This window comes from Dipodomys spectabilis, unplaced genomic scaffold (genome assembly GCF_019054845.1).
Source record: "Dipodomys spectabilis isolate Male_0828 unplaced genomic scaffold, ASM1905484v1 ptg000422l, whole genome shotgun sequence".
Lineage (NCBI taxonomy): Eukaryota > Metazoa > Chordata > Mammalia > Rodentia > Heteromyidae > Dipodomys > Dipodomys spectabilis.
This window is the reverse complement of record NW_024871099.1, coordinates 6,100,215-6,117,011: the sequence shown is the minus strand read 5'-3', so window position 1 is coordinate 6,117,011 and position 16,797 is coordinate 6,100,215. Positions and strand designations below refer to the sequence as shown.

Genomic DNA, 16,797 nt, shown 5'->3' with positions numbered 1-16,797 from the left:
TTAGAGGTACATCCGCCGGCCCTGGAGGGGGCGCACTAGCCAGAAATCATCCACTATCTTCCCGTCCTGCAAGACACAAAATAACACAGGAGAAAAGAGAAAGAAAGCTGAAAAACCCTGATGCTGGGGCCAGTGAAGGGGTTCATATTCTATGACTGCTGCTTCTTTTTCTTTTATTTTCTTTTTCTTTTTTGGTTGGTCATGGGGTTTGAACTCTGCGCCTGGGTGCTGTCCCTGAGGTTTGTCTGCTCAAGGCTAATGCTCTACCACTTTGAGCCATAGCTCCACTTCCAGTTTTCTGGCAGTTCACTGGAGATAAAAGTCTCCTGGATAAGTCGGACACTGGTGGCTCACGCCTGTAATCCTAGCTACTCAGGAGGCTGAGATCTGAGGATCATGGTTCAAAGCCAGCCCAAGTAGCAAAGTCCATACATAAGATTCTTACCTCCAATAAACTACTCAGAAAAAGCCAGAAGTGGGGCTGTGGCTCAAGTGGTAGAGTGCTAGCCTTGAGCACAAAGAGGCTTAGGGGCAGTGCCCAGGCCGTCAGGTTAAGCACCAGGACCAGTAAATAAATAAAGTATTACAGACTGTGGTTTTGAACTACAATTCTCAGATCTCAACCTCCTGTGTAGCTAGGATGACAGGTATGAGTTGCAATGCCTGGCTGGATCTTGCTCTTTTGCTACAGATTTTTTTTTTCTTTTTGTTTGTTTTTGGGTCTGGTTGTGGGACCTGAACTCTGGGCCTGGGCGCTGTCCCTCAGCTCTTCAGCTCAAGGCTAGCGCTCTACCACTTGAGCCACAGTGCCACTTCCGGCTTTTTTCTTTTTGCTTATGTGGTGCTGAGGAATGGAACCCAGGGCCTCATGCATGCAAGGCAAACGCTCTACCACTGAGCCACCTTCCCAGCCCCTTGCTACAGATTTTCTGTCTCTGCCTTCTCTATAGCTGAGATTATAGGTGTTCACTATCATGCCCAGCAAGTCCAAAACACAGTTTTGCTTCGTGTGTGTGTGTGTGTGTGTGTGTGTGTGTGTTCTGGGCTTGAACTCAGGGTCTGGGTGCTATCCTTAAGATTATCCACTCAAGGGCTGGGAAGGTGGCTCAGTGGTAGAGCACTTGCCTTGCATGCATGAGGCCCTGGGTTCGATTCCTCAGCACCACATAAGCAAAAAGAAAAAAGCCGGAAGTGGCACTGTGGCTCAAGTGGTAGAACACTAGCCTTGAGCTGAAGAGCTGAGGGACAGCGCCCAGGCCCAGAGTTCAGACCCCATGACTGGACTCCCCCTTCCCCCCCAAAAGAAAGATTATTCACTCACAGCTGGTGCTCTGCCATTTGCATCACAGCTCCACTTCCAACTTTTTTTTTGGTTGGTCGTGGGGCCTGAACTCTGGGCCTAGGTGCTGTCCCTCAGCTCTTCAGCTCAAGGTTAGTGCTCTACCACTTGAGCCACAACACCACTCCCTGCCTTTTCTGCATATGTGGTGCTGAGGAATCGAACCCAGGGTTTCATGCATGCAAGGCAAGCACTCTACCACTGAGCCACCTTCCCAGCCCCACTTCCAGCTCTCTGTGTGTGTATGTGTGTGTGTGTGTGTCAGTTCTGGGGCTTGAACTCTGGGCCTGGGCACTGTCCCTGAGCTATTTTGCTCAAGGTTAGTGCTCTAACACTTGAGCCTCAGCTCCACTTCCAGTTTTCTGGTGGTTAATTGGAGACGAGAGTCTCACGGAATACTTTCTTGCCTGAGTTGACTTTGAACCATGACCCTCAGATCTCAGCCTCCTGAGAGCTAGGATTACAGGCATGAGCCACTGGCACCTGGCCCACTTCCAGCTTTTTTTCTGGTTCATTGGAGAACAGAGCCTCGCCGACTATCTTGCCCAATTGGAACCACAATCCTCAGATCTCATCTTTCTGAGTAGTAGGGATTACAGGCTTCAGCCACCAGTGCCCAGCTAAGTCCAAGGTTTAACCCAGCTGAGCTGATTGGTCAGGTGCCCCAGACCCACTAGTAACTCACCTGGTCGTCAGACACTTGCTGGATATGCAAATGGGTGCCGTTGAGAATGGACATGCGCGTGTACCCATACTCCTTCACCCGCACTGCGCTCCAGGGCCTCGGGAAGATGGAGAAGGGGGTAAGACGCTCCTCACAGCCCTGTGGAGGAAAACCAATCAGACCTGGGGCTGGGAAAGTGAGGAACACTGATATCCACAAGAAAGACCAAAAGTTTCTAGGCACAGATGGCTCAACTTGTCATCCTAGCTACTCAGGAGGCTGAGATCTGAGGATCACGGTTCAAAGTCAGCCTGGGCAGGAAATCCCATGAGAGTCTTATCTTCAATGAACCACCAGAGAACTGGAAGTGGAGCTGTGGCTCAAAGTAGCAGGGTGCTAGTCTTGAGCTAAAAAGCTCAAGGACAGCACTCAGGACGTGAGTTGAAGCCCAGCAACTGACAGCAACAAAAAGAAGGAAAAAGCACAGGGAAGTATTAAAATTTCCAGGTGGGGGAAAGCTCCAGATCCTGCCATTTATTTGTACAGTGGCTTCCAGCTTCCTGGGAGAGAATTCTCTTTCTGGATCTGTCTTCTGGGGGCACAAGGGGGTACCAAGCCTTAGCCCCAGTGCCCAGCACCCAGTGAGACCCCACCCACCCAGGCTGCCTGCCTACGCCAACTCACCGCAGACCCAGTGATGATGTGGACAGGCCCCCGAGGGTTGGTATAGGGCGCCTCCTTGCTGCCATTAAATACCTAGAAGAGGGGGAGAGCTTGACATGTGACCACCCATGGGGCGTGGCTAGACCCCTCAGCCCCCTCCCCCACTCAACCGGCCTCACCTTGTAGTTGTAAATAGGCCATAGACGCTCATAAGAGTGTTCATGCGCCCACAGCTCAAGATCCACTCCTGACACAGAGCAAATGGGGTGTCAGGGCTCCTGGTTGGGTCATGGTGGGGGACAGCCAATGGGAAGACAGGACAGGGTCTTGGGTAGGCCCCCAAAACTGAACTCACCATATTTGTAGAACAGATCCTCCAGTCCATATTGTTTGCCCCGGAGACCTTTGCGGACCTAGTAAGACAAGCAAGGGGGTGAGGGATCACCCCTAATTCCTTTCTTTTTTCTGGAGCTTGAACTCTGGGCCTGGGCACTGTCCCCCAGCTCTTCAGCTCAAGGCGAGCGCTCTACCACTTGAGCCACAGCGCCACTTTCGGTTTTCTGGTGGTTCATTGGAGATAAGGGTCTCATGGACTTTCCTGCTCAGGCTGGCTGTGAACTGCGATTCTCTAGATCCCAGACTCCTGAATAGCTAGGATGACAGGTGTGAGCCCCAGGTGCCCGGTAACCCCCTCTTTCTTTAGCGCCCTCCCCCTGCACCCCTGTGCTGTGTCTCCCTCCCCCTCACCGTGCTCTCGTGCCGTGTGCAGTCATCAAGGTCCGCATTGGAGCAGTACATGGGCCGGTGGCCCATGGTGATGATCCAAGGCCGAGCCGCTCGGTTCTTGTTGGCTTTCTAGAAGGAAGCACCACTGATAAGGAGGTGCCAGAGCAGCGGGGGTCGGGGTATAGCCCTGATGGGCCCAAGGGGACCCCCACTCAGCCTACCTGGAGGTCGCTCTCCAACCAGCGGTATTGCTTCTGAACCAGGTGTCGGCCGTAATTGAGAAAAAAATAGACCTCGGTGGAGAAGGAAATGATATGGGCCGGACCTATATCCCAACTACACGGGACACAGGGTAGGGTTAGAAACGGGGTTACCTCTGGGGAGCAAGCTCAATCCCCCAGCATTCCCAAGTTACCTGTACCACAAGCCTTCATTGTCCCCTGGCATATTAAAGCGAGCCTTGTAGTTAGAGAAATTGCTGGAGGGGGAAAAAGGCAGTAAAAGGGTGAAGGGGTAATTTTCCAGATGTAGAATCCCATCTTCCTATAGCCACACTATTCTAGGTACCAGCGTTTTCCCTCCTTCCCTCCTTCCCTCATTATTATTATTATTACTATTATTATTATTATTATTGTCAGTCGTGGGGCTTGAACTCTGGGCCTGGGCGCTGTCCCTGAGCTCTTCAGCTCCAGGCTAGTGCTCTACCACTTGAGCCACATTGCCACTTCCAGTTTTCTGGTGATTAATTGAAGAGTCTCATAGACTTTCCTGCCTGGGCTGGCTTTGAACCCTGATCCTAGAGCTCGGCCTCATGAGTAGGTAGGATTACAGGCATGAGCTACAGGCATGAGCCATCAGCACCCAGCATCATTCCCTCTTCTTCTTTTTTTTTTTTTGGGGGGGGGGTCTGGTCATGGGGCCTAAACTCTGGGCCTGGGCGCTGTCCCTCAGCTCTTCAGCACAAGGCTAGCACCCTACCACTTGAGCCACAGCGCCACTTCCGGCTTTTTTCTTATGTGGTGCTGAGGGAATCGAACCCAGGGCCTCGAGCATGCAAGGCAAGTGCTCTACCACTGAGCCACCTTCCCAGCCCCTCATTCCCTCTTCTTGATGTCACAAATGAGACCCTGCAGCATGAGAGACTAAGGGGAGATGCTATCAAGGACATGCCAGAGTTACCTATCTGGCCCCTGCACTCCCCTGCAGCCCCAGGTCCTCACTAGCGTTGTTCGTGATTTCCAGGACAGGTCATGTACGGCAGGCTGGCGGCCACCGGTTCAATGAGTCGCATGAATCTGTCCCCAACGCGGGCATTGTCCTGGTCCATGTCATAGGCAAAGTCCCCTGCGGGGAAGAGGGACAAGGAGAAAGTGAAGCAAGCTCGCCTTTGGTCTGACAGGCCTGCCCCACTGCCCTCAGCCACTGATTGAGATGAAGTCTCGTGAGCTTTTAGGCCCAGAGTGGCCTTGAACCTTGATCTTCTGATCTCTACCTTCCAAGAAGCTATTATAGACATTAGCCACCAGGCCTAGCTTTTATTTTTCTCTATATTTGAGAGTTCTTTATATGAAGTATACACTGGCCTCTAACTCGCAATCCTCCTGTCTCTGCCTCCTGAGTGCTGGGATTGCAGGCATGTGCCACCAAGCTCAGCTCATATTAGCATCCCCAGAGACCTATGAATTCTGAAGTAGGCTCATCTGTGATGGTAAGGAGGAGGAGAGCCATTCTCACCGTGGTGGGGTTGGAGTTGGGATTTTAACCTGGGTTATTCCTTGTTCCTAAGGTACTCCCCAAGCCCTCCTGGGCACCATCCTGGTGCTGAGCCCCTCCCCGCCTCTCAGCACCCCTGCCCGTGCGCAGTCTCACCCACGTGCAGGATGGCATCAAACATGCCCTGCTGGGTGTCTCTGCGCAGCCGGGGCAGGGCCTTCGGGTTGTCAGCACCCAGGTCCCCAAACACAGCCAGGCGTGGGCTCCAATGAACTCCATTCTTCAAGGCCCTGAAGCGAAACCGACGGCTCCAACCCTGGGCACTGCCGCAGCGGTAAACTGAGGTAAAGGGAAAGGTGGTGGTTATCTAGAGCCCTAGGATAGCTCCTTGTCCCCACCCACCTGAGGAAGAGGAGACCGGAGCTGCCCGGCCCTGGGTCTCAAAGGGAGGTAGGCAGAGGGACAGGAGACAGGGGGACAGGTAGGCAGATGGACAGATAAACGGGAAGATAGACAGATGGACAGGTGGACAGATAGACAAGAAGCTAGATGGATATTTGGACAGATGGGCAGGTGAAAAGATGGACAGATGGAAAGATAGATGGACAGGTGGACAGATGGTTTTTGTTTGTTTTTTTTTCTGGTCCTGGGGCTTGAACTCAGGACCAGGGTTCTGTCCCTGAGCCTCTTTGTGCTCAAGGCTAGCACTCTACCACTTGAGACACAGCACCACTTCTGGCTTTTTCTGAGTGGTTTTTTATTGGAGTCTCACAGGAACTTTCCTTCCTGGGCTAACTTGGAACTGTGATCCTCAGATCTCAGGCTCCTGAGTAGCTAGAATTACAGGCCTGAGCCATCAGTGCCCAGCTTTATCTTTGTGTGTGAGTTTTTTTTTGTTGTTGTTGTTGTTTTGTTTTGTAGGTTGTAGGGCTTGAACTCAGGGCTTGGGCACTGTCTCTGAGCCTCTTTGTGCTCAAGACTAGCGCTCTACTACTTGAGCCACAGCACCACTTAGATGAACAGATGGAAAGATGGACAGACAGATGGGAAGATAGATGGAGGACAGGTGGACAGATGGGAAGACAGACAGATGGACAGACAGACAGATGGGAAGACAGATGGACAGGTAGGCAGAGAGATGGATAGATGCACAGATGGACAGGTGGACAGATGGGCAGATGGACAGTGGATAAATGGACAGACACATATATATATGTATACATATATATATATATTATATATATATACAGGCAGACACATAGACAGGTGGGAAGAGAGGGAAGAGAGATGGATATGTGGATGGATGGACAGATGCACAGGTGAGTGAGAAACCTGGCCTGAACACAATGCCCCTCCCCCTGCCTCCGGCCCCTCACCGTACTGGACCCCAGGCAGTAGCTTCCGCAGTGTGACGCGGTGCATGTACAGCTTCCGCCGCAGGATGCCGCCATCCACAAAGGCCCTGGCAGTGCCTTGGGCCCGCAGTGGCAGCGGCCCTGACAGCTGCATGCCAAACTGCACCTCGGAGCGCGTGGGCACCCACGTGGTCCAGGTAACCGTCATGGAGCCAGGCACACCTGGAGGACAAGGCACAAGAGAGGGGGTTGGGGGTAAGGAGGGATGACCTGGAAAGTTAGGGGTCCAAGATCAACCCCAGTACCACCATTCTAAGCTGTGCTTTGCTTGGGTGAATCACTTTGCCTCTCTGAGCCTCAGTTTCCCCATCTGTAAAACGGAGTCTCAATGTTCTTCCCCCTTATCGGGTTGTTAAGAAGCTTCCATGAATGAGAAATACATAATCAGCCAGGTGCTGGTGGCTCATGCCTATAATCCTAGCTATTCAGGAGGCTGAGATCTGAGGATCAGAGTTCAAAGCCAGCCTGGGCAGAAAAGTCCACGATACTCTTATCTCCAATTAATCACCAGAAAACCAGAAGTGTCTCAAAATGGTAGAGCACTATTCTTAAGCTGAATTACTCAAGGATAGCGCTCAGATTCAGAGTTCAAGACCCACAACTGACAATAAACAAAAACAAAAAACAAAACACATAATCAGCTTTCTTTTCTGTGTGTGTGTGTGTGTGTGTGTGTGTGTGTGTGTGTGTGTGTGTGTGTGTGTGTACTACAATCCTTAGATTGGAGGCCAGGAGAACTTGAGGACCTTGAGGTTGGGGAATTTCTCCAGAGGAACAGTACTTGGCAGATGATGGGAGACGACTGTAGTGAGACGCTTGAACAGTCAGTCAGTCTGATTGTACCAGTGGACATCATTATTCACAGCCTGCCTCACTGAATGTGACCCGTGCCAACCACAGGATCTCAGGATCACTTTATCACACTAACACAGATATCCAGCTAGTTAATACATAGAGACTGGGGGCCAGATCAGCTGACAGGAAGCTGTGGAGCCAGGTGCAAATTATGGAACATGCCCTCCCTAAAGGAGACAGCTCAGGTGATGGTTGCTGGGCAGGAATTTGGATCAGGGCCATCAGGCCTACGGGCTTCTAAACTCAGTCTGTCCAGTGGCTTTATTGTCCCAAAAGCAGGTACAGTAGACATAAGAAAGAAAATAAAGATTGGTGGGGAGTGGGGAATATTGTAATTTGAACTCAAGATCTCATGCTTGCTAAACAAGTGCTCTTCTTCTTCTTCTTCTTCTTCTTCTTCTTCTTCTTCTTCTTCTTCTTCTTCTTCTTCTTCTTCTTCTTCTTCTTCTCCTTCTCCTTCTCCTTCTCCTTCTCCTTCTCCTTCTCCTTCTCCTTCTTCTTCGGTTGGTCATGGGGCTTGAATTCAGGGCCTGGGTGCTGTCCCTCAGCTCTTCAACTCTAGACAAACATTTTACCACTTGAGCCACAGCTCCCCTTCTGATTTCTGGTAGTTTATTGGAGATAAGAGTCTCACAGACTTTCCTGCCTGGGCTGGCTTCGAACTGGGCTCCTCATATCTCAGTTTCCTGAATATCTTGGATTACAGGCGTGGGCCACTGGCGCCCAGCTCTGCTCTACTTCTTGAGCCACACCCTTACCCTTTTTTGTTTTGTGGTAGTTTGTTTAGTTAAAGTCTGGGATTCGCTTTGCCCAGGCCAGCCTTGGACCGTGATCTTCCTACATCTGCCTCTGGAGAAGCTGGATTTACAGGCTTACACTACTATACAGGGATAGTCAGTAATTCCAGTGTTAGAGTGGGAACTAATCTAAAAGTTCATAAAGTGAGAAAAGGCTTACAAAATGTGAAGGACTTGTTGACCGAGCAAGGAAACCAATTTGAAGAAATTCCAAGAAACCCAGTCTGGGAAAGAATGAGCCACAGAGTAAGCAATGATAGTATTGAGCTTTGACCTGTGTACTTAAAGAGACTCACACAAGTCTGTGACGTAACAGAAGATTGGATAAACAAAGAGCAGATGAGGGAGAGCTTCCTTACCCTGACATTTCAATTAGACCAAAAGAGGGAAGGAGAAAATTAGAAAATCACAACTAGGCAAACACTACACTAATAATTATCACAGGCAAGCTCCATTGATGGATGGTAAAATTAGAGGGTAAACATTTGTGGAAAAACAGGATTTGTACTGTGTTGAGCAAGGCCTCCCAACTATTAACTGCAGAGGAAACAATAATTTCAGTGGAGAAACCCAACAGGCTTCTTCCTGGCCAACCAATCAACGTCCAGCAGGCCTCTCCACTGACCAATCAACATGCAGCAGGCCTCTCCCTTACCAACCAGTCAACATCCAGCAGGCCTCTCCACTAGCCAATCAATGTTCAGCAGGCCTCACTTTCACCAACCAATCAACACTCAGCAGGACTCTCCTTCCACCAATTAGCAACAGTCATTAGCCTCAGGAGCAGCACCAACTGAGTAGTATTGTCGACCCTCTGATATCACACACAGAGAAGGACACAGGAACACATCTGACAGTTTTGCCCAAACACAGACTTATTTCTAATTATGACATGCCCCACAAACTCAAGATGAAGGATGTTTAAGAAAACAAAAAACGGGGCTGAGAAGGTGGCTCAGTGGTAGAGCGCTTGCCTTGCATGCATGAGGCCCTGGGTTCGATTCCTCAGAACCACATAAGCAGAAAAAAAAAAAAAAAAGCCAGAAGTGGCGCTGTGGCTCAAGTGGCAGAATGCTAGCCTTGAGCTGAAGAGCTGAGGGACAGCGCCCAGGCCCAGAGTTCAGGCCCCACAACCAGACCCCCCCAAAAAATTTTTAAAAACTAAAACTAAATTTAAAAAAAGAAATATTTGAAAATAAACTCATAAGAAGCTGGGTGCCTAGTTCACACCTGTCATCCTAGCTACTCAGGAAGCTGAGATCTGGGAATCATTGTTGGAAGCCAGCTGAGGCTGAGTCTGTGAGACTCTTATTTCCAATGATCCACTGGAAAACTGGAAGTGGAGCTGTGGTTCAAGGTGGTAGAGCACTAGTCTTGAGCAAAAGAGCTCATGGACAGTGACCAGGCTCTGAGTTCAAGCGCCACAACTGACAAAGAAAAAAAGAAAAAAAAAAACTCATAAAAGATAAAGAATGAGGGGCTGGGAAGGTGGCTCAGTGGTAGAGCGCTTGCCTTGCATGCATGAGGCCCTGGGTTCAATTCCTCAGCACCACATAAACAAAAAGAAAAACAGCCGGAAGTGGCGCTGTGGCTCAAGTGGTAGAGAGCTAGCCTTAAGCTGAAGAGCTGAGGGACAGCGCCCAAGCCCAGAGTTCAGGCCCCACGACCGAACCCCCCCCCCAAAAAAAAGATAAACAATGAAAGCAAAACCCAAGTGTGGTGGTTCACACCTGTAATCCCATCACTCAGGGCAACTAAAAGCAATGGATCTGGACTTCAAGGTCTGTCTGTGCTACACAGTGAGATCCAGGTGCAAAACAAAAATCCCTGGAGACACTACAAAAAGATGGAAAAGAAAGAAAATTAGTATAAAATTAAGCGTTTCTCATTTCACTTAATTTCCAGGTCCTATTTATGGATGGTGATGGTAGGGAAAAACTGGGAGAGTGTGGGAGAAGGGGGAACATTGTCCAAAAAGAAATCTATTCTTGGGATAGACTCACATCTATAATCCTAGCTACTTAAGACATTGAGATCTGAGGATCGCAGTTCAAAGCCAGCCTGGGCAGAAAAGTCCATGAGACTCTTCAATTAACCACCAGAAAAATCGGAAGTGGAGCTGTGGCTCAAAGTGGTAGACCACTAACCTTGAGCCAAAAAAATAAAAAGCACAGGGATAGTGCACAGGTCCTGAGTTCAAACCGCACAACCAAACCAAAACAAAACAAAACCCAAAAACAAAAACAAAAGAAAAAGAAGTGTCCTCTTTACCTGATGTATGTAACTGTAACCCCTCTGTACATCACCTTTATAGTAATCATTTTAAAATAAATTTAATTCCTGGTCCTGACTTTCATGCACCACCACTTCTGATTCAGTTTACACTTGTAAAATGAAGTAACCACAGTACTTATAGCATCAGGTGGGCTTGAGATTAAGTGAATTACTCACCTAAAGCTTGTAGAAAGAATATAATTGCTGCTAGTTTATTATTGAGTCATCTAAAAAAGACAATTGAGCCAATTGGCTAGCTTCTTTGGGGGCTGAGATCTGAGGATTGTAGTTCAAAGGTAGCCCAGGCAACAAAGTCTATGAAACTCTTTTTTTTTTTTTGGTTGGCCATGGGGCTTGAACTCTGGGCTTGGGCGCTGTCCCTCAGCTCTTCAGCTCAAGGCTAGCGCTCTACCACTTGAGCCACAGCGCCACTTCCGGCTTTTTGCTTATGTGGTGCTGAGGAATCGAACCCAGGGCCTCAGGCATGCAAGGCAAGCACTCTACCACTGAGCCACCTTCCCAGCCCTAGTCTATGAAATGCTTATCTCCAATTATCCACCAACTAACTAGAACTAGAGCTGTGGCTCAAGTGGTAAAGCTCTAACCTTGAACACCAAAGCTCAGGGACAGCACCCAGGCTCTGAGTTCAAGCCCCAGGACTGACACAAATACAAAGCCAGCTGGCAGTCAGTGGGTTTCACAGGAGCACCAGGAAGAGGTAGGCTACTTGGCCAACAAATGCCAGCCCTCATATATCCCTCCCTACTTCCCTTCCTCTTTTTTTCTTTCTTTCTTTGGGTTTTGGTGGTACTGTGGTTTGAACCCAGGACCCTGAGCTTGCTAAGCAGGTATTCTACTACTTGAGCCCTCAACTTTTCTACTTTCATTATTTGTTGAATAGTCTCAACTTTATGCCCAGACTAACTTGGCTCTCGATCTCTCTATTGATGTTTTATGAGTAGCTGGGATGACTGGCACTCATGACACCAAGCCCAGTTTTGTTTTGTTTTTCTAATGGATTGAGATGGGGTTTCAGTCCTCCTACTATCTGCTTACTCAGTAGCTAGCATTACAGGCAGGCACTATCACACTGAGCTAAGAAACTACCTTCTTAAAAGACATCAAGGGAAACTGAATGTCAGTGGGTCCCGCCTGTAATCTTAAGTTACTCAGGGGACTGAATTCTGAGAATCTCAAAGCCAGCCCCTGGCAGGAAAGTTCATGAGACTCTTATTTCCAATGAACCATCAAAAAGCCAAAATGACCCTGTAGCTCAAAGTGGTAGAGCCTAGCTTTGAGCACAAAAGCTCAGGCCCTGAGTTCAAATTCTAGGATCAGCAGCAAAAGAAGAAAAAGTCAGTCTGGGCATTGGTAGCTCACGCCTGTCATCCTAGCTACTCAGGAGGCTAATATCTAAGGATCACAGTTCATAGCCAGCCCAAGCAAGCAAGTCCATGAGAGTGTGTTCTCCAATTAACCACCAGAAAACTGGAAGTGATCCTGTGACTCAAAGTGGTAGAGTGCTAGCCTTGAGCAAAAAAAAAATATCAGGGACAGTGTCCAGGTCCTGAGTTCAAGCCCCACCACTGACCAAAAAAAATAAAATGTCAAGGTAGCTGGCCATTACAGGCTCACACCTGTAATCCAGCTACTCAGGAGGCTGAGATCTGAGGATCGTGGTTCAAAGCTAGCCCCAGCTGGAAAGTCCATGAGACTTTTTTTTTTTTTTGCCAGTCCTGGGGCTTGAACTCAGAGATGTGGGCTCTGCCCTTGAGCCTTTCTGTGCTCAAGGCTAGCACTCTACCACATGAGCCATAGCGCCACTTCCAGCCTTTTCTGTTTCTATGGTACTGAAGAATCAAACCCAGGGCTTCATGCATGCTAGGCAAGTGCTCTACCACTAAGCTACATTCCCAGTTCTCATGAGACTCTTATCTACAATTAACTACCCAAAGGCCACATGTGGTGTTGTGACTCAAGTGGTAGAGCATCAACCTTAAGTAAGAAAGCTAAAGGACCAGGCCCAAGCCCTGAGGTCAAGTCCCAATACTGGCATAAGAAGGAAATGACTTAATAAATAAATACTATAAATGTCTGGGTGTTGGAAGCATTTGGGGTGCTGTGCTGGGGATGTAACTCAGGGAGTCACCAATACGACACAGGTGTTTCCCCCACTAAGTTCCAGTTGTCAGCTTTCATTTTTAATATGGAAAATATCAACAGATATAACTTGTATAAACTACAGCCCTTTGGGGTTCAGTTTTCAGTGGCACAAAGGTTTCTTTCTTCCTTCCTTCCTTCCTTTCTTTCTTTGCCAGTCCTGGAGCTTGAACTCAGACCTGGGCACTGTCCCTTTTGAGCTTCTTTTGCTCAAGGCTAGCACCCTACCACTTAAACCATGGCACCACTTCCGGCTTTTTCTGTGTATATGGTACTGAGAAATCGAACCCAGCATGTTAGGCAAGCACTCTACCACTAAGCCACATTCCCAGTCTATAGCATAAAGAGTTCTGAACCGGGCACCAGTGACTTAGGCCCATAATCCTAGCTACTCAGGAGATTGAGATCTAAGAATTGGGGTTCAAAGCCAACCCAGTCAGGAAAGTCTGTAAGACCCTTACCTCCAATGAACCACCAGAAAACTGGAAGTGGGCTGTGGCTCAAGTGGTAGAACACTAACCTTGAGCAAAAAAAGCCCAGGGACAGTGCCCAAGCTCTGAGTTCAAGCCCCATGACCACCACTACCACCAAGAACAAGTCAGACAAGAATCACCACTACCCACACCAAGCTCAGTATTGTGACCCCACAGGAGTGAACCCATTGTTTGGAGGAGGAGGAAACTGAGTCCTGTTTCTTGGACTTCAAATGCACCCAGGCTGGATCCGAGGGTTGAGAGTCCTCCCTCAGCCCTTGTCCTCAGAGCCCTGTGCACTCACACGTGTGACGGGATGAGTGGGGAAAGCCACAGAGCACTTCCAATCCGGCATCTCCCATAGGACTGCTTGGGGGGAATCTCAAAGAGGTGGACCCCAGTGGGAGGCTCAGCCCTCTGTGGAGGATTCTGGGAGAAGTTTCAGGAGAAGTCCCAGCCACTTACCTGGATAAGACAGATGGATTTGTTCTGGCATGGCACTGGGGTCTCCTGGGGTCCCTTGGACTTTCCTGGTTGCAAGGAGAAGCAGACAGCAACAGACCCAGCGGCCAAAACGTGGGCACATGGCTGCCAGGTCAGGGGACTTTCAGAGACCAGCAAGGAAGGTGAAGAAGGATGGGAGTCCAGGATCTGTCAGGCTGTCGGGTGGTCTGTCCGGCTGGGTGGGGGGGGGGGGGGCGAGCAGGATGGTCTGGAGGGCTAAGAGAAGCGAGTCAAGATGGACAGCCAGCTGGAGGCTGCGGCCTGCCCTGTGCCTCGCATACATTAACTGCAGGAGTCTCTCCACATTCCTAGGAGGAGGCGGGGCCCGATGACTGGCATCAGCATCAGTCATGGGTGAGAAACTGTGTCACCAGGTGGCTTAGGGGTACAGCTAGCCTGTGATTGGGCTGGGATTCGAACTTCCCATCCCATCATGGCAGCCTGGCTTACTTCCTACCAAAGACATTTGGGAAGATAGAGGGCTGAGGCAGGGGAGGGGGGGATGGAGGTGGTTCTCTTGGGAAACCTCCGCCCTCAGCTTTCCAGCCTCAGTCTCTTGCTGTTTGCTTCCCCACATTCTTTGCTTCCCCACATGACATTGGTCATGCCCTGGGGGATGATCCCCAGCACCCCTCATTAGGTCTGGATCACCATCACCTCACATTGTACTCCCAGATCTCAGAATTGCAACCTGCCTGAAGTCACTCTAATCCTGGCCTACCTCCGCCCTCCCTGGCACCCCATTCTGCACCTGCATGGGCACCCCTATTTCTCCCTATCCCTCCCTCTTCTTCGGGGGATGCAGGCTTATCCCCCTCTCCCCTGAGAGTTTCACTGGATGGTTCCAGGCTGGAACCATCCCCCCCACTTCCTTCCTAGCTCCCCAAAATCCAGGAGCTGTGGCCAGGAGAACCCCTGGGACCTGGACTCACCCTGTTCACACACACATACACACACACACATACACGCTGGTTTGTGCCACCAATGTCACCTCAGTATTTATGCGTTGGAAGAACCCAAGGCTCCCTCCGCCCACAGGCTGTCCCAACCCCGGAAAAGCAGGCTTCTTTGGGGTGACAGGTTCCCCGATAGCTTGGGCCCCGGGTCCCACAGGTCAATCCGGTCCCTGTCACCCTACGCCCACCACCTGCCTCCCCCAGGGTGGGGCACAAGGACTGGGGGACCCAGAAAGGCATGAGAGGCTCTCGCTGTCACCGTCTCTGAGCTGGACCACAGATGAACGCCAGAACAGGTAAGGCCATGTTTATTCCCCACTCCCAGTGGGAGAGGCCCCCTCAAGGCCACCGACACCCTCATCCCAGGTACCCAGGTGTGCAGCTGGGAGGGGAAGTCCCAGCCTTAGCATCTTCCCTCATTCCTTCCAACCAACAAACTCTCCCCAGCTGAGTTCCCCCCACCCGGCATCTTTCAAACAAACTTCCCCAGACAAAGAGGCTTTGGAATCAGTGCCCTAGGCAGGTTCTCAATTTCTTTCCACTTCTGTTTTCTCACCTGTTTAAAAACAAACCAAAAAAAAAGGAGGCGATGATAGTTCATACCCCATGGGCTTCCAGGACAATGAGACAAGCAGTTGAGGAATGATATTTTGTAATGGAGGACAAGCCTCTCCTGGAACAAGACCAGGTACTGATCTGCTGGGATATTTTTTAGTTTTATTTTTTTTTTGGAGGGGTGCCACTTCTGGGGCTTGAACTCAGAGCCTGGGTGCTGTCTCTGAACTTTTGTTATCAAGGCTAGTGTTCTAGCCACAGCTCCACTTCTGGCTTTTTTTTTTTTCTTTGTGGCTCGTTGGAGATAAGAGTCTCACAGACTTTCCTGCCTGGGCTGGCTTTGAACGGCAATCCTCAGATCTCAGCCCCCTGAGGATGCACACCAGCACCTAACTCTGCTGGGATTTTTTTTGATCGTTAGTTCAGAACTCTGCCTAGGCCTGGGGTGGGGGTTCTAATGAAGGAGCAAATGGGGGAAATGGTTGCCAAATCTCGATGAGCTATTTTTAAGTGGAGGTAGCTCCTCTCTCTCTCTCTCTCTCTCTCTCTCACACACACACACACACACACACACATGTTATGGGACACTCTGAGCATCAAGTTTCCCTGATGCGCCTTTGTAAGTTCAGAGTATGGGATTCTGCTTGTTGAAGACACTAATTTCAGAGACCTCCTCCCCATCCATCCCAACCTCACTTGGAGTGGGAGGGACTAAAATGAAGTTTTTGTCAGGTTTGGATTCCCCCCCCCCCCATCTTCCAGGGTCTCTATTTAAAGCAAAACACAAAAACAAAAAATAGCAATGTATAGTAGTACACTTCTGTAATCTCAGAACTCAGGAAGGCTGAGGGAAGAGGATCTTGAGTTTGAGGCTTTGTGTATGTGAAGAAATCTCCCTTAAAACACACACACAAACACACACACACACACACACACACACACAGAGCTGGGAAGGTGGCTCAGTGGTAGAGTGCTTGCTTGCATGCATGAGGCCCTGGGTTCGATTCCTCAGCCCCACATAAGCAGAAAAAGCCAGAAGTGGCACTATGGCTCAAGTGGTAGAGTGCTAGCCTTGAGCTGAGGAGCTGAGGGACAGTGCCTAGGCCCAGAGTTCAGGCCCTACGAATCTCACACACACACACACACACACACATAGAGCCAGGCACTGGTGGCTTATGCCTATAATCCTAGCCACACACACACACACACACAGAGCCGGGCACTGGTGGCTTATGCCTGTAATCCTAGCCACTCAGGAGGCTGAGATCTTAGGATCACAGTTCAAAGCCAGCCCAGGCAGGCAAGGCCGTGAGACTTATCTCCAGTAGACCACCAGAAAACTGGAAGTGGTGCCGTGGCTCAAGTGGTAGAGTGCTCACCTTGAGCTGAAGAGCTGAGGGACAGCACCTAGGCCCAGAGTTCAAACCCCACAACACACACACACACACACACACACACACACACACACACACACACACACACACACACACACACAACAAGCCAGGCACTGGTGCTCATGTTTGTTGTCCTAGCTACTCAGGAGGCTGAGATCTGAGGATAATGGTTTGAAGCCAGCCCAGGCAGACTTTTATCTCCAATGAACCACTGGAAAACTGGAAGTGGAGTTGTGGTTCAACGTGGTAGAGTGCTAGTTTGGAGCAAAAGAGCTCAGGGATAGCTTTCAGGTACTCAGTTCAAGCCCC

At 49.8% G+C, this 16,797-nt stretch overlaps 1 protein-coding gene across 1 annotated transcript; it reads right to left on the bottom strand.

Moving 5' to 3' along the window:
- Acp7 (acid phosphatase 7, tartrate resistant (putative)) lies at positions 1-13,665 on the bottom strand. Its single transcript, XM_042668203.1, has 12 exons — positions 13,545-13,665; positions 6,482-6,682; positions 5,262-5,444; positions 4,613-4,736; positions 3,808-3,870; positions 3,614-3,728; positions 3,414-3,521; positions 3,022-3,079; positions 2,846-2,913; positions 2,688-2,759; positions 2,025-2,162; positions 1-66 (listed from the first exon to the last, which is right to left on the bottom strand). The coding sequence occupies exons 1-12, from the start codon at positions 13,663-13,665 to the stop codon at positions 1-3; spliced, it is 1,317 nt and encodes a 438-aa protein (XP_042524137.1).
- Positions 13,666-16,797: the final 3,132 nt, after the last annotated feature.